The 26,919-nt window shown below is 39.1% G+C and overlaps 1 protein-coding gene across 2 annotated transcripts in view; it reads right to left on the reverse strand.

Annotated features, from left to right (window-relative positions):
* The window catches only part of LOC128624965 (mitochondrial import inner membrane translocase subunit tim16), a 172,885-nt gene that overhangs the window by 75,561 nt on the left and 70,405 nt on the right, over positions 1–26,919 (reverse strand). For both annotated transcript variants that reach the window (XM_053652919.1, XM_053652900.1), the window contains exons 8-9: positions 26,170–26,253; positions 25,987–26,069 (exon numbers count right to left, since the gene is read on the reverse strand). In XM_053652919.1, the coding sequence (XP_053508894.1) occupies positions 25,987–26,069; positions 26,170–26,253 (167 nt within the window). The remainder of the gene's footprint in view (positions 1–25,986; positions 26,070–26,169; positions 26,254–26,919) is intronic.

A 26,919-nucleotide genomic window follows, 5' to 3' on the forward strand; every position in this document is an offset into this window, starting at 1 on the left:
TGACTATGAGACAGAAAACAAAGTTCCAAAATCTTTGAAGATTGAAACATTTTTTTAGCAAGAAGTCAATCAAAGGATCGTTTCTGCAAAGACAGTCACAGTCTAAAGAGCTAAAAGTCACAGGGTGGACATGAAACTAACTAAAGCTTCTCTTATATTTGAATCTAGATTTTACTTCCCCCAAAGTGGATCTCCAAAAACAAGGGTTATTAAATTTAGAAAGGTAAACATTCTACTGAAATCCCCATCAGCACATTTAATTTATTATCTGCATCAGACAGGCATAAACGTTTTAGAAATTTGTTTATAATTGTCATCTCACTACACTAATTAGTAAGCAGTAAAAAACCTCTGCACCATGACCAGTTTAGACAAGAGTTTCCTGTATCTCACATAAATATCATGAAAGATCCTGTTGTAACATACGGTATATTTCTAATGAATATATGTTTTCATACAGACACTTTAGTGAGTACCGTTTCTGTATCAATATTTACTGTGTAAAGGTAAAAAAAAAAAAAAAAGTAAAAAAAAAGGGACATTAGCTGTGTAATTCTATGATTGTGGTGTCATTTGTGTCCCACTGATGGTACATTTAAAATATGTATATAAAGTGATGGTAAAATGCATTTTTAATATAGGTAAAGTGGTCTAGCACTTTTCACTTTGAAATATAATCATTAAGAACTTCAAAAATTGTATTATGTTTGCATTAATGTGTGAATCCATTTAACATCTCGTGCTTGAACCTTTTTCACGAGTTGTCCATTATAGTTTATGAAAGACAGTTGAAAGTACATTTTATTTGTGTTCAGGTAACAAACCCTGTTACCTGAACACATTCACCCCTATGAAATATTTGCAATATTCCATAAGTCACATGTTCAGTCAGAAGATATATAATTTCCTGAGGATCATAGGAAGAAGAAATTTAAGTTCTTTTGTGCTTTTTTCACACCCTTGTTCAATTATATTATTACATTGACTCAAGAGAGCTCGTTGAACACACGACCGTGTGACCCAAATTACAGAATAAAAGTAAATTATTCATTAAAAAATACTTTTAAGTACATCAGTTGAATGTCTTTAAATGTCCTCATGTCTTTAGCATGGATGCTAGTTAACCAATTTTTGTCTATTTGGTAATTCTATTAAAATTTTTTTTAAAAACCACACACACAACCCTGGTATTTATGTCAGCAACAAAATGTAAAGATTGACACAGTTGACTGAGATTGGTTGACACCTTTTTTTGAATACATAGATGCATATTTCCATAGATTCACTTTTAAAAAAAAGTTTTTAAGGGTTACAAAAAAAAAAAGTAAATGGCAGCACAATGGTTAAATCACCACGAGTTATTTTCCTGCTCAAAAACACCTGTTAACCTGTTAGCTAGGTGTTTTAGAGCACAGAAACCACCAAAATATCCAGACCTAATTTTAACGTGAGTATATTACTTGAATGAGACTGGTGATTCTGGATGTAAAGACAGTACAGACACATACAATCTCTTTTTAAAACTACATGAAACAAAAAAAAAGTGTCAATTTGTTTGCTTGCCTCAGTGAGGAACTGTATTACTGCTTAAACAATAGTTCTTCACATGATCGGTTTAAACATTGGAAGGACTATACACTCACGCAAATATACTTTCAGACTGAGGATTTGACTGAGATGGATGTCATTTAAAGGTGCTGGTTAGTGGGTATAAACATCCAAACTGGAAAACAAGTGTGAACAGTATGAAACATTGAAAATATTTCGCAATATTTTCAATATGCATGTTTATGTTTTTCCCTATTTTTTGGGGAAGCTCTTTATTTGTGTACTGGTCATTTAAAGTGTATATATTTGTACAAAAACATTGTGTAAAAAATGCAAATAAATACCAATAAACATCTATAAAAGAACATCTATATTTGTTTTGTCATTGTTGCTATTCTGAGTGGAGTAGGAAGGGATGTCTGAATCTTCTAAGATGACAAGGCTGTGTAGTCCCTCCAATTTTTGCAGTCACAGAAATGAACGCAAAAACAAGCAAACTCTGCAATATTTGGAGGAGCTTGCAATTTTTCAAAATTACCGCAGATTTAGGTCAAGACGCGTCAATTGACGTCATCACAACGTGCATTCAGCCAAAGCCCTCTTTGATTTTCGTGCGTCGAACATGAGTACAGCTAAAAGTTGTCTGAGAAAGACTGTGCAAAACAATTTTGTGCAATTGCAATTTCGCCAATTCAAGTAGTTTTCTGAAACCAAAAAAGCACAAACAACTCCACAAGCTGCATCACAAATTTTGAAAAAAGCTGCAGCAAATTCTAGCATTTTTGGCCGCAAGAAACACAAAAACTACGTGAAATCCTGTATGGACTGGCTGTGGTACAGTAATACTCTCAGACAGAGCGGTTTAAAAACTACTTCCCAGAGGTACCGGGCAGCCGTAGAAGAGAATGTAAAAAGCACCACCCAGAACCAACTTTTTACAAGACTGTTTAGGATTAAGAGCGAGACAGGAAGGTATTGTGATTTTGCTTTATAGAGAAAGCTTGAGGCAAAAAGGAGAAAGTGATTGAAAACATACCATGTTCAAATCTAATAAACAAATTTCACTGTAATTGGCTCCCCTCACCCAAATAGAACAAGCTGATCTTGTTTGTTATTGCACACATGCCTGTGACTGACCACCCAGACATTTCACAGGTAGAAGACTAGCTGGAGTGCTTAACGGAATTTAACACATACACGCAAAAAGAAACATTTGTCTTACTATTCTTCCACTGACACCTAAAGTTAACCCTAACCTTAACCTCAGGAAACAAAAGAAAACCTTCTAAAAGCTGCAGTTTTTGTAAAGAAAAAGCAGTTTCCTTTCTGGGGACCAACCAAATGTATCCCACCAGGTCAAACATGTCAGATATTCTGGTCCCCACCAAGATCTAAAAACAAGCCTGCACACATACACACAAAATCTCTTTCTAGCATTGGCAAAAGTACAACAATCCAGCTGCAAGCTGTTGTTCAACACATAAAACAGGCCAGCTGTGTTTTGCAGGAGAACAATCATGTTAAACAAAGTATACACACACACACACACACACATTAATAATGACAACAGCATCATAGTCATGAAAAGAGCAGGCAATGGAATGAAGCAGTGATTGGAGTTCAACATGTGTTATGTGACCATATCAATCACAGGAGATCCCTCAACCCCAGAACACTAGCTACTCTGTGTGTGGATGGTGGCAGGTACCTGAGCGTATGTGTGTATGAACGTGTGTGCCTCACTTCTCTCAAGCCTTCAATAAAAGGCTCCTATTATTCTCTGAATTTAAGAGTCCAGGCATTTTGGCCCTGTTCCAAACTCAATGCTCAGGCTCAAACGTTCAAAGACTCCATTGTAATTACGCAAGGCTGTTTTTTCCCCCCAAATGATCTTCCAGAAACTACCAGAGTAAATATTTTCCCAAAAGTATACTAATATGCTATAAAACAATTCATTTATCTACAAAATACAAGCAGTGTCCTAAAGGTGAATAATGACAGAAATCAAATGATAAAGTTTGCTTAACAGATTCTGCTGAAGTACAATTATCCTCTTTAACAAACTTGTTTGTGATGGAAGATTGGCATGGGATCAGCTATTTGTTTTTACACTTCCTTAATGAGTTTTAGTAGAAATGAATGGGCATATCTGTTGAAATTTCCTCCAAAGTGTGATCGATACTATTCCTGCTCTACACACTTGGGTATAAGTTTGTGAGTACCATGTCGTTGCCGTGGTGATATGAGTAAAAATGGCAGTTTTGTGTGTGGTTGAGAGGCTGTTGACATTTGCCTTATGCTTTTTCGGCTACCTTTTTGTTTATATTTAAAGAAACCCTATACTTTTAGGTAATCGAAAGTCGACCACATACAGTCATCCAGCATACAGTCTAGCATCTTATTGAGCAGATTTAGACATACCTTCAACTGCGTTCATGGTAGTATCATTAACCAGGTTTCAGCTACATTTCCAGCTCAACTACACCTCAAAAACCACACAAAATACCTGAAACTAGAGCAAAATTCTGGGCACAGGAAAATAGAAACATTTCTTCTTTTTCACATGTATTTCTGATGTATGGACATGATTTTCTCCATAATCTCCCTCTCCTTCTCTCAATCTTTGTAATATATCTTACAAAAGAAATGTCTCTATACACGATAGACACATTGTCTGCACATAAACTTTGGCATTTTGCGGAAATTGATTACATTTAGATCAAATGAGTTGCTATTAAAGAAGCTATGCCAGCTGCGGAGTATTTCAAACTATCCCAATCTGACATCCCGGTGATTGACTGTCATGTCTGCTCCTCCTCCTCCACTGAAAATGTTCATACAGCGAGCAAGGCTGCAGAAAAACATTTGCCCATATGGATATCTATTAGCACTTGTCTATTAGCAACGTTTAAATGTAGATGTGTTAAATGAAATAGAACATATCACATTTTGTATCAGACCACCCAATTTTTATGTGAGCAAAAATATTGGAACACACGACTGACAAGAGTTTCTTGGTTCCCATGTGTGTCCTGTTAGATTGATTATTTAAAGAATAAATAGCTCAACATTGACTCTTGGTTTTAGCCTTCAGTTTCACCTGTGAAGACGTTTGTTGTTAAAAAGTATAAGCCATCATGAAGATCAGAGAGCTGTCTATGGGAGAAAAGCAAGCCATTTCAAGAAATGAAGGAATATCGATCAGAGACATTGCACAAACATTGGGCATAGCCAATACAACAATCTGGAATGTCCTGAAAAATAAAGAAACCACTGATGTACTGAGTAACAGACACCGAATGGGTTGGCCAAGGAAAACAACAACAGCTTATGACAGAGAGCTGTGAGAGCTGTGAAAAAAAAAACTCAAAAACAACAGTCAGTGACATCACCAACAACCTCCACAGGTTAATACACCATTCGAAAGAAAGCTTCGAGAGCAGAAATATAGAGGCCATATCACAAGATGCAAACCACTCAACAGCAGTAAGAATAGGAAAACCAGACTGGAATTCACAAAGAAAGACAGAGAAGAGCCACAAATGATCTGGAACCAAGATTAACCTCTACCAAAGTGATGGAAAGGCCAAAGTGTGGAGAAAGAAAGGGTCTGCTCATGATCCAAAACATACAAGCTCATCTGTGAAACATGGTAGAGGTAGTGTCATGGCTTGGGCTTGCATGGCTGCTTCTGGAACAGACTCAATAATCTTTATTGATGATGGAACTCATGATGGTATGAACAGAATGAATTCAGAAGTTTATAGGAACACTTTGTCTTCCAGTTTACAGAGAAATGCATCCAAATTAATCAGGAGGAACTTCATCATGCAGCAAGACGATGACCCAAAACACTGCCAACTCAACAAAGGACTTAATCAGGGTGAAAAAGTGGAAGGTTTTTGACTGGCCAAGTCAATCACCAGACATTAACCCACCAAATTAAGCATGAATTAGGAGGAAAATGAAGGGAGAACAAGCCCCCCAGAAAAACAACAACTACAACAACAACAACGACACCAAAAATGAACAACAATTCAAAGAGGCTGCGGTAAAAGCCAGGAAAGGCATCACAAAATAAGAAACCAACAATTTGGTGATGTCAGTGAGACACAGGTTTGATGCAGTAACTGCAAGTAATGAATATGCAACCAAACATTTGGTTGTTATTGGTTGGTGTTATTTACTTTAATTTACTTCAAGATTTGTCAGTTCCTATACTTTTGATGTAAATACCAGGAAATAAAAGCAGAAACCCTCAATTCTCATCTCATATGCCAGAGCCATATCACTCTGCAGCTCTCGCCTGGTTTCCCACTGAAGTTAAGCAGGTTTGAGCCTGGCCAGTACCTGGATTCGAGACCTCTTGGGGAACACTAAGGTTGCTGCTGGAAGTGGTATTAGGGAGGCCAGCAGGTGGTGTTCACCCTGTGGTCTGTGGGGGTCCTGTTGCCCCAGTATAGTGACAGGGACACAATACTGTAAATACAGCACAGTCTTTCAGATGAGACATTAAACCAAGGTCCTAACTTTCTGTGATCATTAAAAATTCCCCCATTGGCCTTATTTATCATGGCCCTTATAATCTCCATCCCTGAATTGGCTACATCTCTCTCCTCTTCACCAATAGCTGGTGTGTGGTAGGTGTTCTGCTGCACTATGGCTGCCGTCGCATCATCCAGGTAGATGCTACACATTGGTGGTGGTTGGGGAGATTTCCCCCCATACAATGTAAAGTGCTTTGAGTGCCTAGTAAAGCGCTATATAAATCTAAGGAATTATTATTATATGCATCTTTTGATCTCAAACCCACATGTTTTAGTGTACAGCAAAAATTTTAAATGTTTGGAGTGGTGAATCATGACTTTATGAAGATTAATATTTGCTGAATGGTTGATGGTGCAAAAGAGCAAGGAGAATAGTAAAGCATTAGGTGCAAAAGCTTGTTTGTAATAAAACAGCACTCTTCAGAGTAAACGCGCTGAATATTAAAGTACAGAAAGTGTTGCCAAAACCAAGCCCAGGAACCCAAAAGCATCAAATCACAACGGATTTGTTGCCATGGAGCACACTTAAAACTTTTTATTTCTGGACAACAAAGCAACAAGCATGGGCAACAAAAAAAATGTGGTCATGTGAATTTACTCTGTTTACATTGTATGGAAATTTGGAAATCTGGAAATCCTATGGAAGTGTGAAGTCTGGCATTAATAATAGAGAGTAGCATTGCAGACAGGGAAGGGTAGAGAGGGGTCAGAGTGTGATAGAACAGCTGTCGAGAAAAAAAATGTGCCTACCATTAAACCCAAACCTGGCACTGAAGCAGATCTCCCCAAAACACATCTGCAACTAATTATCTTAAACTGGCAAAGACAGATAAGACTAATTCCTGCCTAATCTCTCTCACAGTGTACATGTCAACATGTGCTCATTGTATCTCCTGCTCCACTATTATTGTTCCTAACCTGCACTATGCTGACTAGGATGGTATCTAGGAGGAGAGGATTTAATGGTAACTACCACTGAAAAAGAGCAACAAACCAAACGGGAGACTGTTAGGGAAAAAATGAGTCCCATCTTCTGGAATGTTTTACGAGTATTGGCTCTTATGAACGTCCCACATAAGCACTTGCGGCCTAAACTTTCCAACACACAAATAGGGTTTCAAGGTTCTCTCACCTAGATGGGGTGAAATCAATAATGCAAGAATGCTCAATTCCATCCAAAAATTTGGGTTCCTAGGTTTAGAACCTGTATTCTAGGTTTACATGTGTAATATGGGGCTGGTTGTTGTAAGATTAGTTTGGTTCAAGTACAGGACATATGCTGACATATGCACCCACAAAGGCAAGCGGGACAGAACTCGCTTGGCTGATACTTCGGGCTCAGGTCTGTGGAGCTGGCAGGGGACATTTTATTGTACCGTAGGTGAAGAACATGACGAGAAGAGAAAATATTGGTAGAAAGCAGATGTGCATCTTCTTTACATAAATGGAACGCACCAGGCTCATTAACTTTCCAACATCAAGTTCCAAGCAGGTGTTCATCACCACCATTGTGGTGTCTAAGATGAATAAGTGCTTTATTTCTCTTCCCTTGGTGCCAAAGCTCTCATTCATCTGCTAGTTCTATATACAGTCTCATTACAAAATACAGCAATACAGCATTTCTAAACTCACACTAACTGTCCCTCAGTGGTGGAATGAACTTCCAGCCTCAATCCGGACAGCAGAATTTGTCACTATCTTCAAAAAAACAGCTAAAGACCCACCTCTTCCATTAATACCTAACTAACCCTTAAAATGCCAACCCCACATTATCCTTTAAAAAAAAACTTGCTCTGGCTCTTACACCTCTACTCTGTGCACTTTGCTTTTCTAGAACTCAGTTAAAAGATCTTGTATAGTAGCACTACTTGTAGTGTTCTCCGCTTGATATATCGCTTTGCTTGTATTTCCTCATTTGTAAGTCGGTTTTGATAAAAGCATCTGCTAAATGAAGAAATGTAAATGTAAAAAGAAATCACTAATCATTAAACACAAAGAAACCCAAATTCAGCAAACTGCTTGCATGACCCACCACTTCATGACCTGTGACCTCATCCCCTGTCCTTTGCCCCAGCCAGAATGGGAAGGCAGCCCCCTTAGAACAAACAGGCATTCTTATCAGACATGAGCCACATGGGCCTGAAGGTTTCACAGAGCCCCGCATGTTCTCTCACTCACTTTGATTGCAGGAAACGTCTGGACATTGACAAGCTGTTGCAGCGTTGTTTAACTGAATGGCAACTGAGGAAACACTTAATCCTTTATTAGCTGTTGTCAAGCCAATCAAACTGAAGTTTATATCTTGAGCTGTCAAGATGTTCAGGAGTAAAAATGTTGGACAAGGCCAAGGTGGCCAAAAACAGGTCTGAATAATCTGGGGTATAATAATATGCCAATTCACAATATGCAAATCAAAGTGTATGAATGAATCATATCAGTTCAATACATAAGAATTTTTTTTAATCTATCATTTAAGAAAGTGTGTGGTGCCCTGTGATGGCCTGGTGTCCCATTAAGCGTGCATTCTCACCTCACCCCCAGTGTTCCCCTGTGACCCCAAGCAGGATAAAGCAGTTTCTGAAGATATCCATCTATCCATCCATCCATCTTCTATACCGCTTATCCTTTTCAGGGTCACGGGGAACGTGGAGCTTATCCCAGGGAGCATCGGGCACAAGGCGGGGTATACCCTGGACAGGGTGCCAATCTTTCTGAAGATATATAAATAAATTATTTATTTAATAAATGAATTCATTTAATTTATACCTTTGTGTAATTCATCAGTCAGCACAACATCAAACTAACACTGATGTGCATAAAAATTTGAGTGTTAGGTAATGTGTCACATGCGTGATGTATTAATTTGCCAGCTATTTTGACAAATCTTTTAATTTAAGGCAATACTGTTGACTGCAAAAGTTTGCATACCCTTGGGACAAAATGAAGGAAAAAAGTAGAACGTAAGAAGAATGTAATTTGCAGCAACAAAGTCTTTGGGGTGTTAGTTTTCATAAGTAAATGATCTAATAGTGTATCTTAATATATTAAGATTAGAAAAAAACTCCAACATACATACAAAAAATGTGTGCTTACTTTTCTGAATGTGATATCAGTATTCACTAATAATTTGCAACTTCTGTCATATCCTCTGAACAGCTTTTGAACCCTCTCAGTTGTAATAAAATATACTTGTTTTTCTTGAAACGTCTTATCCCTCTCGCAGCTGTCTTGCTGCAGGATGCGTACAGCACATTTTATTTTTAACATATTGTAATTGTATTTTTTGTTTTTAGATAAATTGTAAAACAGAAGTACAGAAGTTTTCACCCAAAAACCATGGGGCTGCAAATTTTTGCATCCTGACATTCAGTGTCAAAGTGTCCATCGGTAAACTGAATTCAGTCCATAAATAAGTACAAAATTCCTAAAGTACAGAGGAAAAAGCATTAACTTTGAATCTAGCCATATTTCTTGTGATCTAGTTTTGTCTCTCAGGACTCGAAGCTACAGTCGTGGTTTGGCCCGGCCGTGTGCACAGATTTTCCTCTTCCCTGTAATAAGGCTATCCAGTGTAGTGCTCTGGCACCACATAAACACAAACGTGGCCATGCGCCTTGTCTCCCAATGCCAAGGCCGCGTGCCAGTGTGCGCCCATGGAGAAAAATGCTGATCAGGCTGAACAGCAGCCGTTCCATGTGTGGTACCCCTCATCTCCCATCACACACCAGCACACTGTGGGCCCTGTACCATCCGGCCCCTAACCCACAACAGCTTCTAAATCCATCAGCGCATTTTTTTAACCTCTGAAGAAATGTAATTAAAAAGGAACCGCAGAAAGGTCAACATGAGACCAGACCGTGCCAACTCCCGCCAGAGCTCCTTTGCTGACACAGAGAGCTGTACATTTTGATTGGTGCTGCTGCCAAAAGGTGGTTTAAAAATGGATGGGTGGTGTGTGTGTGTGTGTGTGTGTGTGTGTGTGTGTGTGTGTGTGTGTGTGTGTGTGTGTGTATGCAGGGTTTGGCAAATGGAAAAAGAAACATTTTTTTATCTCCCCTCCCCTTTCATTCTCTTTTCCATCTCTCTCTGTGTAGTTGAGAGGGGCTCGAAGGTGCATTGCTTGAGCAGTCTGGTTTAAGCACTGCTGTTGTCAGGCTCAGAGAGTAGTATGATTCTCCTGAGGTAAAACTGAAAACTCTAAATTCTATTTATTTGTACAGTAGATATACAATTCTACACACCCCTGTTAAAATGGAAGGTTTTTGTGGGGGAAAAATTAAACCAAGATAAACCATGAGAGATATTCACCTTTACTGTGATTTAGCAACCAAAACAATTTACATTGGGGGAATAAGTATTGAATGCGTCAACATTTTGTTCAGTAAATATATTTCCAATGAGGCTATTAACATGAAATTTTCACCAGACATCAGTATTAACTCAAGAAATCTGCAAATATAAAGAAATCCAAACATTAAAGTCCATAAATAAAGTTATGTGTAATAAAGTGGAATGACACAGGAAAAAAGTATTGAACACACTAACTGAAATGTATTTAATACTTAGTGGAGAAACCTTTGTTTGTAATGACCGCTTCAAGACGCTTCCTGTATGAAGAAAATAATCGGCCGCAGAATTCAGGTGTGATTTTGGCCCATTCTTCTAAACATATTGTCTTTAAATCTTGTTCAATTGGATTCAAGTCAGGTGATTGATTGGGCCATTCTAACATCTTGATTTTTTTTCTCTGAAACCAACTGAAAGTTTCCTTTGCTGTATGCTTTGGATCGTTTTCCTGCTGGAAGGTCCACCCACGTCTCATCTTCATCATCCTGGTGGATGCATCAGATTCTTCTCAAGAATCTTCCGGTAAAGGGCTCCATTCATCGTTCCTTCAATTATATGAAGTCTGCCAGTACCATGTGATGAAAAACAGCCCCACACCATGATGCTTCCACCTCCAAACTTCACTGTTGTTATAGTGTTTTAAGGGTGATGTGCAGTGACATTTCTTCTCCAAATATGGTGTGTAGTATGACAGCCAAAAAGTTCAATTTTGCTCTGGTCTGACCAGACTACACTCTCCCAGTATTTCATAGGCTTGTCCAAATGAGATGTGGTAAACTCTAAATGAGATTCGACATGCCTTTTTTATAGTAATGGAGTCTTGCGAGGTGAGCGTGAGCAGTGGAGTCCATTGCCTATTGTTTTCTCTGTGATGATGGCACCTACAAGTGTTTCTGGAGCTCTTTCTGAGTGGTCCTTGGCTCTTGGGCTACTCTTCTGACTATTCTTCTGACTCCCTGGTCAGAAATCTTGCGAGTAGCTCCTGTGCATGGCCGGTTGATGACGGAGTGATGTTGCTTCTACTTGTGGATAATGGCCTCAATGTTGCTTACTGGACGATTCAGAAGTTTTGAAACTCTTGACAAGATGTCAAGAAGATCCTACAGAAACAGCTGCTCTTTATTTGGATTTAGTTACAATCACTTCATTGATGAAAGGTGTACGATAATTACTTTTGAACATGAGTTTGAATGTGGATGTCTTAATTCTGAGCCCCATTATAAAAGGGTGTGCACACTTATGCAACCAGGTTATTGTAACTTTTTATTTCTTTTTTCCCTAAAACATTTCTGTTTGTTTTCCCTCTTGAATTTTGTTGGCTGCTATATCACATTAAAGGTGGAAAAGCTCTGACATGATTTATCTTGGTCTCACATTTTAACATCACGACAATCTACAATTTTAACAGAGGTGTGTAGAATTTTTTTTTATATCCACTGTAATCTGCAGTAAAAATCTGCTGCAGGTCCAAACACTGCAAAGATTGTTTGCAAAAAGATGACTTTTTGCAAAATAATACATGGAAGGGTGAGGATCCAGGTCTACAAGGCTCAAACAAAACTGAACACTCACTCAACAATAGCAAGGAATGAACAGAGCCAATGAAGAGTTTTCTGTCCATGACCAAAGCAGTCATCTATAAAGTGAAACATGGCATGACGTGAATGAACAAGCACAACAGGAATGGTTGTAGTTATGCACTGTGTGCTCCATTTTGCACTATTTGCATGTCTGTATGTGTGTGTGTGTGTGTGTGTGTGTGTGTGTGTGTGTGTCATTGACTAGCTAGGATGAGTGTACAATCCAGTGGTCAGAACTCCTGTAAGAATAGTGTCCTATACAGCATAAAAGTAACCAGCCTCAACAACTGCATATTCACCATTCAATATACATGGTAAAGGCAATGGGAGCCCCACCACACACTCTTTATCCCTGTTAACCTATAAAAACTGAAACCCACTTCCTAAATGTTTTTTTTTTTCCTGAAGGAGGGCCTCTTGCTTTCTGCCCTTCTCCAAATATCTCATGTGAGGAGCTTTGTGCTTTGTCCAGTGTTGTTTTTTTCTTATACTCTCGCTGCTACAGATCATGCAGGCCATAGCTGTCTGATTTATACCCCTCTCATATATAGTGTCCAGTGACTGCCTGTTTGTCCAGGACTGGCCGTCCCAGCACAATCAGACAAACAGCAGACCGTGTGATGCAAAAAGAATTCTCCAAGAACCTCAAAATTTCATCAAAGGATCTGCTAGTAAGTCTTGCAACTGTTGGTGTGTATGCTTCTACAATCAGAAAGAGATTACACAAATATGACCTGCATAGGAGGTGTGCCAGAAAATCTAAAAAAAAAAAAAAAAAAAAAAAAAAAAACTTTACAGATTACAGTTTGCCAATGAGCATATAGGCAAAGACCAGGCCTTTTGGAATAATGTGCTCTGGACAGACGAATCAAAGCTAGAGTTGTTTGGCCACAGAAACAGCAGACCAAAGACATGTTTGGTGCAGACCAAAGACAGCTTTTCAGGAGAAGCACCTCATACCAACTGTGAAGCACGGTGGTGAAAATGTTATGGTTTGGGGTTGCTTCGCTGCCTCAGGGAGCTTGCATTCACTGATTCAACTATGAATTCTGCATCATATCAAAGGGTGCTTGAAGATAATGAGAGGCCATCTGTCCAAAAGTTGAAGTTGAACCAAAAGTGGACTTTTCAACAGAATAATGATCCTAAGCAAATGAATGATCCTAAGATTTGAAATGGAAAATACATGCAAGAAAACATTCAAATATCTTGCATACTGCATGGAAGAGTGGTCAAAAATTCTTTCTTTCTTTCTTTCTTTCTTTCTTTCTTTCACTCATCTTCACTAACTACTTTCAGAGTCATGGTGGATGTGGAGTCCATCCCAGGAACACTGGACACAAGGCCGGAATACACCATCACAGGGCACCATATACACATACTCATTCATACGAGGGTCAGTGAAAGACCCTGGAGATGTGAGGTAGCAACACTAGATTTGGGAAATACAAGGCTTAGGCTTAATGTAACCTTTTTGAGACACCACATGACATACATGCAAAAACACAGTGTACAGTATCAAAAAGTGTCTTTTGAAAGACAGAACAGTTTAATCAATAGAAACTGTAAATCATATTGTTTGTCCAGGTCAGTTGTAACTAAAAAACACATGAATTACAAATTCAAATTTAACTCTGAACTCACAAAGGCACAAAAACAAATATAGTGGAGCATACTTCAAAAAGCAATATACCCTGACTTTTTGTAACAGAAAACTTTGCTCGTTATTTTCCTGTGCTTTCATAATGTGCTGTTTTTCTTTGCTTTTACACTTTTGTCATTTCTAAAGATGATGAGTATTATAATACACTAAATGAAGAATTTAGGAAACCATAAACTAATATGAATTTTTTTTTTTTTTTTTTTTTTTTTAAAGCACAGGCTGCAAGACGGTTTAAAAGATGTGTAAAGTACAAAGAGACAATGAGGTAGGGTGGCAGTATAGTGCAAGCGACATGTACATATGGCACGTTATCAACAGATGGAATATTAGGCATAAATATAAATGAGTCTGGAGACAAGTAAAGTTTCTACAATAATTTGCAAACAGGGAGAAAACAATGCTTCATACACTTCTGGTTTTAAAAACATGGAAACTTATTTGTTATGTGTACTCCAATAAAATATATAATATTAGCTAACACCTCAGATATACAGTATACCACTAGAAAACATGCACATTGGCTAAGACTGTTTTGTGCTGAGGAAACAATGTCAACAGATAAGAACCAGCTGAGACATAGTAAGGATGTAAAATCAGTGTGTTTTTGTGAATCTGTACTCAAACCCGCATTCTAGTCCCCGTGTGTGAGTGCACCTGGACACAATGCTGTGTGTGTATTGTTTCTCTTTTCTTTCAACTCTAGGAGCATGTCTATGGAAAAGTCCACAAGACCTGAATGGTAGTGATGACAAAGGCTGTGTGTGTGTGTGTGTGTGTGTGTGTGTGTGTGCATGCTTGTGTAGGAATGTTGATCTTCCAGACTGTCTGCTGTATGAGCCACATAGGAACTTGTTGATCTTACTGTAAAAGTCAGTCCACCTTACTATAATGGACGAGTGAATACGTGATAAACATTTAGTGCTGAGTGATGCTATGAAAAAGCTTAGTTATAATCATGCGTACATTTATGTATGTACTACAGTATAACGATAATGAGTCTTTATTGATCACATATACACATGCACAATGAAATTCTTTACTTCGCATACCCCAGCATGTTAGGAAGCTGGGTTCAGAGCGCAGGGTCAGCCATGATACAGCGCCCCTAGAGCAGAGAGGGTTAAGGGCCTTGCTCAAGGGCCCAACAGTGGCAGCTTGGCAGTGCTGGGGCTTGACCCCCCAACCTTCTGATCAGTAACCCAGAGCCTTAACCGCCATGCCACCACTGCCCCTATGCAAGATGTAAGGATACAAATCACCCATACATAAAATACTTTCCCCAAAAATATCTTGTGTATTTTTTTTTTCAATGGCTAAACCCTAACTGGAAAAGTCTTAATTACTTTAAACTCTCTCCGATCACATTAACAATTTGAGTGAACCCTGGGTTAAAATCCCAGAAAATATACACACCTGTAATTCAATTTAAAATGTATTAAATAAAACAAAAACCTGAGCCATCAAACTGCTGCAAGTTGAGCTACAGTACCTACACAGTAGCTGAGAAAGAAGTATTGAAAAGACTCAGCTCAAACCTCGAGCCACATCAACCAACAAAAATGAGCTGACCATGCAGTTTTCCCCTTAAAGCAAACTTCACTGGGAAAATCCTCAAATCCAGTTTGAATCCAGAGCTCTCAATGAAGTGACAGATAAAAGCCGCTGCTTTAGTGAACAGTCCTCAATGCTGCTGCTTTTCTTATTACCTTCTCTCATTCCATCTTTAATCCTTTTTTACCCTTCCGTGATTGTTTTTAATTTATTATTCTTTTCTTCATTGTTTCATCTTACTTTCATACTTACATTATCTTATTCGTTACTTCTTTCTCCTACATTCTTTACTTTCATACTGTTCTTTTCTATTATTTACTTTTTATTACTTAATTCTCTCTCTTTTCTTTCAGTCTTTCTTTCTCCTGCTTTCTTGAATAAGTTCATTCTTTCCTTTCTTTGGAAGGCGAAACGACAGTTTGGTGCTGTTTTAAATTTGGTTGTATTTGGTTTTATTGTAGATTTTTGATCCTCACACAGAACCCCCAGCCAGGTGTGCTGAGTTATCATAATACTGCCAAGATGAACAGATGAATGAGGACTGTTGTTCTTTCAAACCCGCTGGGCCTCGTCTCTTTTTAAACACATCTCATTTAGTCCTTTCAGTCTTTCTCTACACAGCTGAAAGCTCGTTTTAAGCAATATTACCAACCAACAATGGTAAATGTGGCTAACGGTGTATGAAAGCTAGTGGCTAAGAAGTTGGTATGGATTAGTTCAGAAAGTCTGAACTTGCAATCAACCAAAACGCAGACTACAGCACCTTTGAACACTGACAGCTGGCATATCCAAACACTTAAACTAATCACAGGATGTTTCCAAAGGCTGATCTAATGACCAAATAAAACATCAGCTTGACAGGAGTGCAGCAGTGAACACAGACAAATTAAATACATGTCAACTGCGAGGGCAAGCTAGTAAGTCCTCTATCTCCTAACACTAATATATCTCCCTGTGGACTTCTTGTGATCTTGCGGACAAACAAATCTCACCAGGGATATGAGAATGGACAGATGAACATGCCACCTGTCAGCAACCAATAAAATGCTTGCACTGAAATACAGCCATCTACAAAGCCAGTGATGTTTGTACAAGTGATAGCCTGGAAAAGCTCATCCATAAATAATGAAATGGAAAAATAACAGATTATAGAGTAGATTTAGAAGAGAAAAGGCTAGACAGATTTAAAAAATCTCGGAATATCGGAATATTGTTGTCTATGTAAACGTACTGACTGATGTACGGCCAGGGGTGCTCATCCTCAGTTCCACTCTGCAGTCTGGTGGCTTTGTCATCATCAGATGCACAAGGATAGCTAGAGCACTAACCAGTATGAGAAGAATACAGCCAGTGACGATTCTTGATTGTTTTTTTACTCTGACTAACTTGATTGATGACTGAAAGCTAAACTGAGCCCAATTAATTGATGTATAGCATACAGTCATTGGCTGGAAGAGAGAAGAGACCTTCAATATTTGTAATGAGTACTTTCACTAATATTCATGTGAAGTATAAATATCCCAAAATAATATTCAAGTATAGTAACGAAGTTACTTAAGCAGTGTCCTACCATGCATGTAGTTAGCTATAGCTGTGAGCATCCAGCTTTGAATTAAAATATAGTTCTACTGTTTCAACTTTACTGGATAAACAGACAGAACTGATTTTTGCCACAGTCACCAAATTTGGGAACCTATTAAGTGGGTTTTGCATAATGTCTCAATGGCAAGGCCTTTATTTATAACCTTTCTTGCAGCTGTTCTTCTTGCAGCTGACATTTTGCAGCGGTAAGAACAAAACCAATTAACAGATTTAATTAGCTTACTTAAAAATGTAACGTCCTCCAGGTTTTCCTAATTAAATAAAAAAAATTATCTTGCTTTTCCACTGCTTCAAGTTAACTGTGCAATTTAAAGGAAGTGAGTAGGAATTGAGAGCTGTAATTGGCTGCATGTGTGTATATGTGTATGGTGACCTGCCACTGCTGGTTGGCTGCAGTATGTGGGCCACTGGAACCCTGGCAGCACAGGAAAGCGGGAACCTTAATGGGAAACAGGTTTGTTCACTTTATGAGTGCAGAGCGAGGACTGCCATTCAACAGGCTGGCCCTAGTCACAAACCTTCATTTACACACAGGAGCTCAAAACCACAGGCCCTCTGGCTCAAGAATGAGAATGACAGTAACAGCACTAACACACAAAGAGCTCTTTGGGTGAGAGAAAGATGAGGAAGATGGAGAGAAGGATATGGAGAATTTCACCATATCATCTCTGTTTTAATGGATGGAGAAATGGAGCTGGGAGGCCTATCACATTGCATTTCATCCATGTGTTGTGAATAATGGTTGGGCTAGATCCACTCACATTCTGCCTGGGTTGCCAAACTTACCCCTGCCATCCCCCCAACACACACACACACACACACACACACACACACACACACACACACAGAGTCCTGCGTGGCTACTGAATACCAAAAGTCAAAGAAAAGAGTCTTTCAGAGCCATCATCATTACACAGATGGGTTCAGCACATGGCCATTTAAGCCTGATTATACATCTACTAAAAGAAGCCACAGTATAGACCGATGCTCTCATTGCATGGCTATTCCTAATGCAAATATGAAATGTAACAGTGCCACTAGACAGAGTAATGGACAGTCCTGATTTAACACTCAGGGCACTTTCACTGCTATTACACCTTTTGGAAATCAGAGGAAAACGTTTTGTGTAGTTTGCAATTTGATTTGGTTTGGTTTCACACTGCCCACATTTAAATAAACCTAAAAGTGGAAAAATAGGCTGAAGGGTACCCGTCTTTAGGGTACCACTCTTTACCGGTGTCTACATCTTACTGTGATTGTTGCATTCTCAACTGCCAATTTAAACAGACTAAATTCTGCATATGTTGAAGTACACTTAGAAAAAAAGATCAAATCTGGAACCTTTAAGGGTTCTTTGGTTGTCCCTCTGGGAGAACTGGTTCAAATTCTATGCACTTACAACAGAGTGTTTCTTTATCAGAGGTTGTAAACTAGAACACTTTAAAATGAAAAGAACCCTTAATATACATAGAACTCACTACATCACCCTTGATATATAAAAACATTTTCATATAAAAACATTTATATGAAAAAAATTATACACAAAATGAAGCATTAAATAAGTAATGGGGAGTACAATACAATAACTATTTAAAATGCCACGTAAGAGAAACAACTAATAAGTGGAAAACTATCCAGGTGAAATAAAAATATAAAAACTCCACAGCAATTACTACCACCTTTCATATATTTCCACATTAGTTTTGCAAAATTAGGTGAAAAACATCCATTGGACATTTTTGAGTGTTTCAATCTGCAATCCCATGGTCTTGTGTTGGATCTGCGTTCTAATTGCAGCATGACAAATGATCATCAGGTGGATATTTGATGGGTTGTTGACTCATATAAAAATAACATCTGAGATTTCCAGAGCTCCAAATTTTGGGTCATACTGTCATGAAGCCTATGATTAACCTGACTGATGGCTTAAAACCAAAATGACATTCAGATACCCTCATCTGACCAGCAAGTTACTGCCACTCCAAGCAGCACTGCTCTTCAATCTATAAAAGCTGTGATGGTTAAACCACAACTGGGCTCCTCTTCAGCATGGTTCTGCCTGGATCAGCAGAAAGAACTTCTAAGACAAGAAAAATCCTTGACCTTGAGAGTAGAATATGGGACTATTGTATCCCCAACCAAATGCACACCACATGTAAATCCATGCACTGAGCTCAGCAGGTACCCCAAACACCTGCCCTTATTCCAGGGGAGGGACCACTGCATCTGGGTCTGATGCAGCTTCTGATTGGGGAAGAGAGGGATTGGCTCTATGAACAAAAGGTGCATGCAATTTGATTAAGGAGGGCTTGGGATGATTACACTCGATGGCTGAGCCTAAGCCTGGCCCAAAATCTTTCCTAATCCGATTCCCCCCATGGCCCTGTGTGTTCAGAGTTTGCACGTTCTCCCCGTGCTGCAAGGGTTTCCTCCGGGTACTCTGGTTTCCTCCCCCAGTCCAAAGACATGCATGGTAGGCTGATTGGCATGTCCACAGTGTCCGCAGTGAATGAATGGGTGTGTGAACCTGTATGTGATTGTGCCCTGCGATAGATTGGCACCCTGTCCAGGGTGTGCCCCACCTTGTGCCCCATGATTCCTGGGATAGGCTCCAGGTTCCCCACGACCCTGAAGATAAGCAGTATAGAAAATGGATGGATGGATAGATGGACATTACCAGCCAGCTCCTAGAGCCTAGCCCACACTAGACTGCTTTCAGACAGAAACTTGGCTTGGCCTGATGAAGCCACTTTTCATCTCCTACAGTTAGTGAAATGTTAAGGAAGGCTTTCAGTGGGCTCCTGCTGAATCAGCAGTTGGTAAAGCTGAAACAAATTTAGGACATTTAGAAGTTTTTAGAAAAAGAGTTTTAGAAGAGTTTTTGGAAAAAACTATATGGGAGTATTTGGTTGTACATTTACAACTCATTTAGTGATATTTTCTGTAATTGCAGACAATTAGTGAAGGTAGTGAACTTCCTACTGAATTTACGATTTAGTCACACTGCATGAGTGTGAGGGCCTAAGTGGGCAAGGCCCACTTAGGCCCTAATACAGGACAGGTGGAGAAAAAGCAACAGTGTTTGATTCAAATAGACTAAACTCTGCATTTGTGAAAGCTGCCATAGAGAAAAGGTAAAAATCTGGAACCTTTAATGGTTCTTCGGTTGCCCCTATGGGAAAAACCTTAAAGGTCTATGTAGAACCCTACGTACACTGCAAAGAAGAACCCTTTAGGATGCTAAGAACCCTTAATATATAAAGAACTCACAGAATAACCCTTTGCAAGAGGACATACTAATATGAAAAATGCTACATTGATGAAGCAATGAAGCTTAATTAATGATGTTAATTACATAGTGCAAAAGTATTCATCCCCCTGGAATTTATGCGATTTGTCTGCATATAAGTTGACAAATTGGCATATTTTTCTGTTTTACTGCAAACTCCTGTTGTCTTACAGTGAATTTTCAAAGTCAAAATGAATTATTGGCCAGCAAGTATTTGAAAAGAAAATCAAAAACTGAAAAATGCTGCTTTCATAAGTATTCAACCCTCCCTAGGTTCTGGAAGCTCCAGATTAAAGACATTATCTGACTTATAATTGGCCTTCACCTGTGAAATATTAAAGTGCACCTATTATGCTTTTTATAACACACTACCTTTCATGTAGTGTGTTATAGAGCTGTTTGTGAATGTAAAAAGTCTTTAAAATGTAAAAAATCAAAGCGCACGACAAATGGAGTTATTGACTCCCAAAAGAAGGAACCGATTCTGAACAGCTGAAATGAGTCGTTAGTAATTCCAGACTTGCTTCCTGCACTAACCTACATAGGTTGGTAACAAAAAACCCAATCACAACAGACTGGGAGCAGAGCAGAGTAGGCTCTCTGAAAGAAGTGGTTTAGAGTGAACGGATCCTTGAGCGAATCATTTGTGACACTAAATTAGGCACATTTATATAGCATAATAGGTGCACTTTAAAACAGCTCCCATTTTACGAACAAAAAGCACTTCAGGTAAACTACCACCGAAGAGACTGTCAGTTTGTAGGAAATGAGTGAAAATGAACACTAAGGACCATTCTAAACAAGTTACAGATAAGATAATACATTTTCATAACTTCAGAATAGGGTGTAAAATTATATCTAAGTGTTTGGACATCCCAGTGAGCACTGTTGGTTCAATAGTGAGGAAGTAGAAGTTGCATCACACCACCCAAGCACTACCTAGACGAGACCCTCCCTTAAAATTAAGCGCAAAGCAAGACAGACTGGCGAGGGAAGTCTCAGTGAGGCCAAAAGGCACTCCGAAGAAGTTTCAGGGAACAGTGGCTGAGAGTAGGGAGGGTGGCTAGAAACAAACCATTGCTCAAAAAGAATAACCCAGTGAAGATGTGTGATAAGACCAGGATCAAGATCCTGTATTTAGGCGAGTTTCAATTGTTAGGTGTGCTGCAAACCTAATGCAGTCCCTAACTTAATTAATGCCATCCCACAGTGAAATATTATGGTGGCAGCATCATGCTCTGGGGATACTTTTCATCCTCAGATCCTGGGCTTCTTGTCAAAATTGAAGGGAGAATACAGGCAATATTATAAGAGAACCTGTTCCAGTCCTTAAAAAAATTAAACCTGAGAGAAACTTCACCTGCCAGCAGGACAATGGTCTCAAACACAAGGCAAAAGCAATGCAGGAGTGGTTTAAAAAAAAAAATGTCAATGTTCTACAATGGTTAAATCAAAGTCCAGGTCTGAATCCCATTGATAATCTAGGGCACATTTAGTGATATTGCAGACAATTAGTGAGGGTACTGAGCTTTCTACTGAATCGACTCTTTAGTGATGCTGCATCCGCACCCTAAATGCCTATATGAGGTCTAATGTACTGTCTAATGACAGTTCCTAAATAACTAATGTGCCTCGTGCTCAGTTCTCCTGAAGGTGGAAGTGAGAGTAGACAGCCCTTTAACAGGACACAGGCAGGAAATGGTATGATGTAGCTGCATTGGCTGAAAAAGCTGGTTGCAATTGAAACAAATTGTAATGTTCTCTGATTGCAGCGATGCCAGATGGTCCAATTAAACTCATTAGAATGATATGTATTGGAGGTAGTAATTAGGTAGCGTATGGGTGGAGGCAGAGAAGATGAGAGGGAAAGATCAGATAAGAGAGAATGTAGATGCCAACAATGTCAGCCCATGAAAAAAATTGTCTTAAATAAATAACCGCTCACAAAGTCCTTTTTGCACCATTTTTGTAATTATTCAGTCAGTCAATAATTACAATATATGGCATTACAATGACTAAATCGCCAAAACAGAAGTTCTGGTCAGACGTACTTAGGCTAGTTGGCACCCAAAGGCTTAATGCAACAGAGAGTGGTATATTAAGAACCTTCTCAGACAAAAGTGACTAAAACGTTATTATATGACAGACTAAAACTCAGACTAGTTAGATGGGGGAGCGATGCTCAAAAAACACTTGAGACATGTGAAAAGAGCACACAAGCTGGATTTGAGGCAATCATATAAAATCCTACTCTACTACAACATGCATTGTTCAAGACACATGATATTTTAATAAACAGTTTCAAATCAAGTCTGGCAGAAATCAGGAATTTTATTTATTTATTTTTTCATTGTCTTGCACTGAATGCAGAATTAAAGGCATAGTACAATTAGTTTGAACTCAGCATCCCAAATGAATGAGCAACCCCATAATATAGTTGCAAAACAATGCAAAAGCAACAGTGCCTATGGTTATTCATGCAAACCCGATTGAAACAATGCCCTGGCAGATCGTGGGGGGTGGATGATTAGGGCCTGCTCTCATTTGCAAGAGCCTGAGGTATGTGGCTTCTCTAAACACATGGTGTTTGAACATAACTGTGTGTCGGCAGTGTGTGTAAACAACCACCCTACACCGGTAAAAATCCACCCACTCCTTTTTTTATATTCCCCATAAATCATAAACAGTGTCTCAAAATGAATCGTTTTCGTATTCTCTCCAACGTGACATCACGTTGGAATAGGCTCCGCCCACGACTGGTTATGGACTCTGCTCTATTAGCACAGATCCTCTCCTGAGTGAGCTGCACACAGTCCGCCATGTTCTCCACACTGGATCAGCTACACACATAAGAAGAATGTCTCAGCTTCGTAAGTTTTCTGTTGTTGGCTGTAAAAATTAACTTTAGAGTCTTCATGTCCTCCCGGCATCAGAGCCACTGAAGACGCAGTGGAGAAGTTTTATTTTTGAAGGAAATGTGCCCCAAAAAACAGCTAAATTCATGTATGTTTGTGCGCATCATTTTACACCACACTGCTTTGTGAATGAGGGTTATATAAAGCAGGACTTGCTGTAAAAGTTGATTCTCATGCATGGATCAGTACCAATGTGAATGTTTGCAAATCGCCTTTCCGAAAGAGCTTGTTAGCAGATTCCACGGCTAATGTGGCTAAAGTTACCGCAGTCTCTGATTGAATTCACAGAGACCAGAGCTATGTCGGCATATGGCGCAGCCAACATGGGAAATGAAGCTCAAGGTGGATCCCGACGTTAACCACGGAGCTAGAGGGGGAAGCGACACTCTCTGCAAGGTCAGAGGGGGGAACAAAGTTCTCCGCAAGGCCAGAAGGGGACAGGAAAGGGGGCTGCATCCATTTGTGGTCTGGCTTTCTGTCACAAATGGAGATGGCGGATACAGATGCACGTGCAAATGCAGGTGATTTAACAAAACAGTTAAAAATTTAACAAAACACCAAAGAAACACTAAGCATATGTGAACAGGGAAACAACCATAAAACAAGACCTGGGAGATGAGAGCACATCACATGACGTCAGACAAATAAAGCCAGACACTGAGACTTAAATACACACAGGTGCTCATTAACCGAGATGAGAGTCAGGTGCGGGTGGTCATGTGACCGTGATGCAGCGGTGCAGTGGCTGCTGGGAATTTAAGTCCCTAGTTCCTTCCGGAGATTCATAACAGGACCATGGCTTCAGCAGCAGATCTTGACTTGGATTTAATCAGAATCACTTTGTTGATGACAGATGTATAATTACTTTTGAACAAGCGTTTAAATTGTGATTGGTTCATTTTGAACACAGTCGCAAGCCCCGTTATAAAAGGGTGTGCACCCTTATGCAAACAGAATATTGTACATTTTTTCATTTTCTTTTTTTGCCTAAAACATTTCTATTTGTTTTGTTTTTGTTTTTACATGAATTTTGTTGGTTGCTACAGTATATCACATGAAAGGTGGAAAACATCTGACATGTGGTTTCACACAAACCTGCAAGTTTAACAGGGGTACGTACACTTTTTATATCCAATATAGTTAACTAGTTAGGTGCTTTAATACAGACAGGGAAATGAACGAGCTGTGACAACTGTGTAGCTATAACCTATCCTTTGCTGATAAAGTTTTTTATGTAGCACATCGTGTTTGCCTCAACAACAAATAAATTGCACACAAAAATAAATTAATTAATTAATCACCAATACACTGGCCAACATATTGGTTATCAGCTGTGCTCCTTTCTCCCCACATTGGAAATATTACTTGAGTCTGGTTAGTATCTAAGAATCTAAGTATTTGGTTAGTAAGCAAAAATCATGTAAACAATGCACCGACTTGTACACATCCAAGCCTTTTCACACACTCATGTCAGACAAGTACAGAGAAGGATTTATTTATTTTTAGTTTGGTTTTTTTTTTTACAACAGATTATCAGCACACCAATTCTGAAGTCCATTGGAACCACCTACAATGACCTGCATATGTATTCACACCCACCTCAGAGTTTTACACTTTTAGAACTACTAGAACCACAAATCAAAAGATGATTTTCAATCATTGATCTACACAAAATAATACATGTTTCAATGGAAACAATAAGCATAGCATAGGCATAGTAAGGTTACGATCTTAATGTGCGCATAACAGAAGGTCACAAAGCTTGTCAACAGATTATGCAGCTCTCCTCATTTATAGACAAACAAGCACATGGTACACTCGTCACTCTAACCCCAGCACTCTGACACACGGTCCACAGTCAGCTGTGCAAACTGCAACATTCCTCATCCTGTGACTACTGCACTGGCACAGTGCCAAAGAAAGAACACGTTGCTCGTCAGGCTAAGCGTACGTCCATTTTTAGTACTTTGTGATAGTGTTTGTTTAGTTCTGGCACAATGCGTCTGTCGGCAGGAACATCAGCACTGGTGAAAACTCATCAATATTTCAGAAGTTAACAAGGCCTATCTGTATGATTTTAACAATAGTGCTCAGTGTCCAGGGGCAATTTATGAGGGGGATTTCACTGTGTTACATGAGGTTAGCTATTTGCCTACCAAAAACCCAGAGGAAATGAGAGAGGTAAAACGTGGGTTGGTGGGCTGCCAGCGGAGGCCATTTGGAGTCGTTTAATGTAAACACCAATTTCTCAGCCAAACAAAGGAGGTCAAAGTAGTCCCATTCCAACCAGGAACTTTGCTCAGTAAATACCTCTACACATTGGTAAAGACCATGTTAAAGAATCTACAACAACACGTTCCCTGTGTGAAGACCCTTTGTATTTCCCCTCCCTTTCCTTAGACACCTCCATGTGCGAGTGGAGCCTCAGTGAGCAGCACACTCCACCTTAGCAGAACCACACAGCTGCTACCATAGCAGTGCCACGACATTACTGTATAAACACCACATTTCTGTCCACAGTGTTGCTTCCCACTTCACTTCTCCCTTGCGTGTGTGTGTGTGTTTACAGCAACTCTCAGAGGCACAGACTCACTCACTATGCAGACACATTACAGCAGGATGGAAGCCCATCACATTTAAGAAAAGCAAATTCAAGGGCATGTAAATGGAAAAGAATTTTGAAGAGTGCTGAGTGTTGTTTTAACAACGATACCTGACACATCATTTAATTAACTAACAACAGAACTGTTATAATGTGTAAGAGTATGTAAAACTATATGTAAGAGTGCATAGACCTCTATTCCTAGGAAGAATGTGAAGCTACTAGGGGCAGCAGGAGTGATGTTACTATTGCAGCACACAGAGCTGTGCACAAAACTGTTTTCAGTCAGTCCAACACTGTTGAGGAAGTTGGACAGTGTATCTGTTTTGTGTTGAAACTCACCCATTGGAGGTGGCTAAAGACATGGAGCTCAGTGAGGAGTTCAGCTTCCTGTAATCCCACAGCCGCACCTCCTGCTGCCGATTCTGAACCACACACACACACACACACACACACACACACACACACAATATTTATAGGCTCTTGGCTATATTGCAGTATCTCTCTCATATATGTGTATATTACCTGATTGAATCCAGTAGTGAGGATATAATCATCTTTCACCCAGAGAACACGAGAATCCTTGTTGCTATAAAGAACTTGAGCACACTGTAGAGAGAAAATGACCAACATTAATTTTTATGCTATAAACCTGTTATAATCAAACTGTGCAGTGAATTATAATGAGACTTTATGCATGATTATTTGTTTGTTTTTTTAATTCAAACAATGTATCACTTAACACAATAGAAAAAGCAGGAGAAACAGCGTCATGGACAGTTCTGTAAGCGTCTCTAATGAAGGGAAAATGTGTTCTACAATGCTTTCTAGTTTAAAATGTTGAAAAATGAAAACAGATGGCTCTTGGCCATTTTGAGGTTGTTTTTTTTAATTAAAAATTTCTTCAGAGAGAAAACACACTTTAAAACACTGTGTTCTAAACGACATTACAACATCAACATTAGAAAGAAGACGAGCTTCACATAGAGCTTAGCTAGTTAATTGGATAACAAAATTGTATAATTGAAAATACTGATAGAAAATATACAGTTGAAAATCAGATGGAATAAGAAGCAAAGCCATGATTAATGATTCATGATTGATGATGGTAGCAACCACAATAGTGATGAAATCTGAGTGAACGATTAAAAGACTGAAATACTCGAGAGGCAGTAAAGGACATGACTGTGACTAAAAATGTGTTTTTTGAGCCACTAAAAGACCAATTAATTACTCTGACATCATCCATAATCGCAATGTCTGAAAAAATCTGAA

Source organism: Ictalurus furcatus, chromosome 2, assembly GCF_023375685.1.
Source record: "Ictalurus furcatus strain D&B chromosome 2, Billie_1.0, whole genome shotgun sequence".
Classification (NCBI taxonomy): domain Eukaryota; kingdom Metazoa; phylum Chordata; class Actinopteri; order Siluriformes; family Ictaluridae; genus Ictalurus; species Ictalurus furcatus.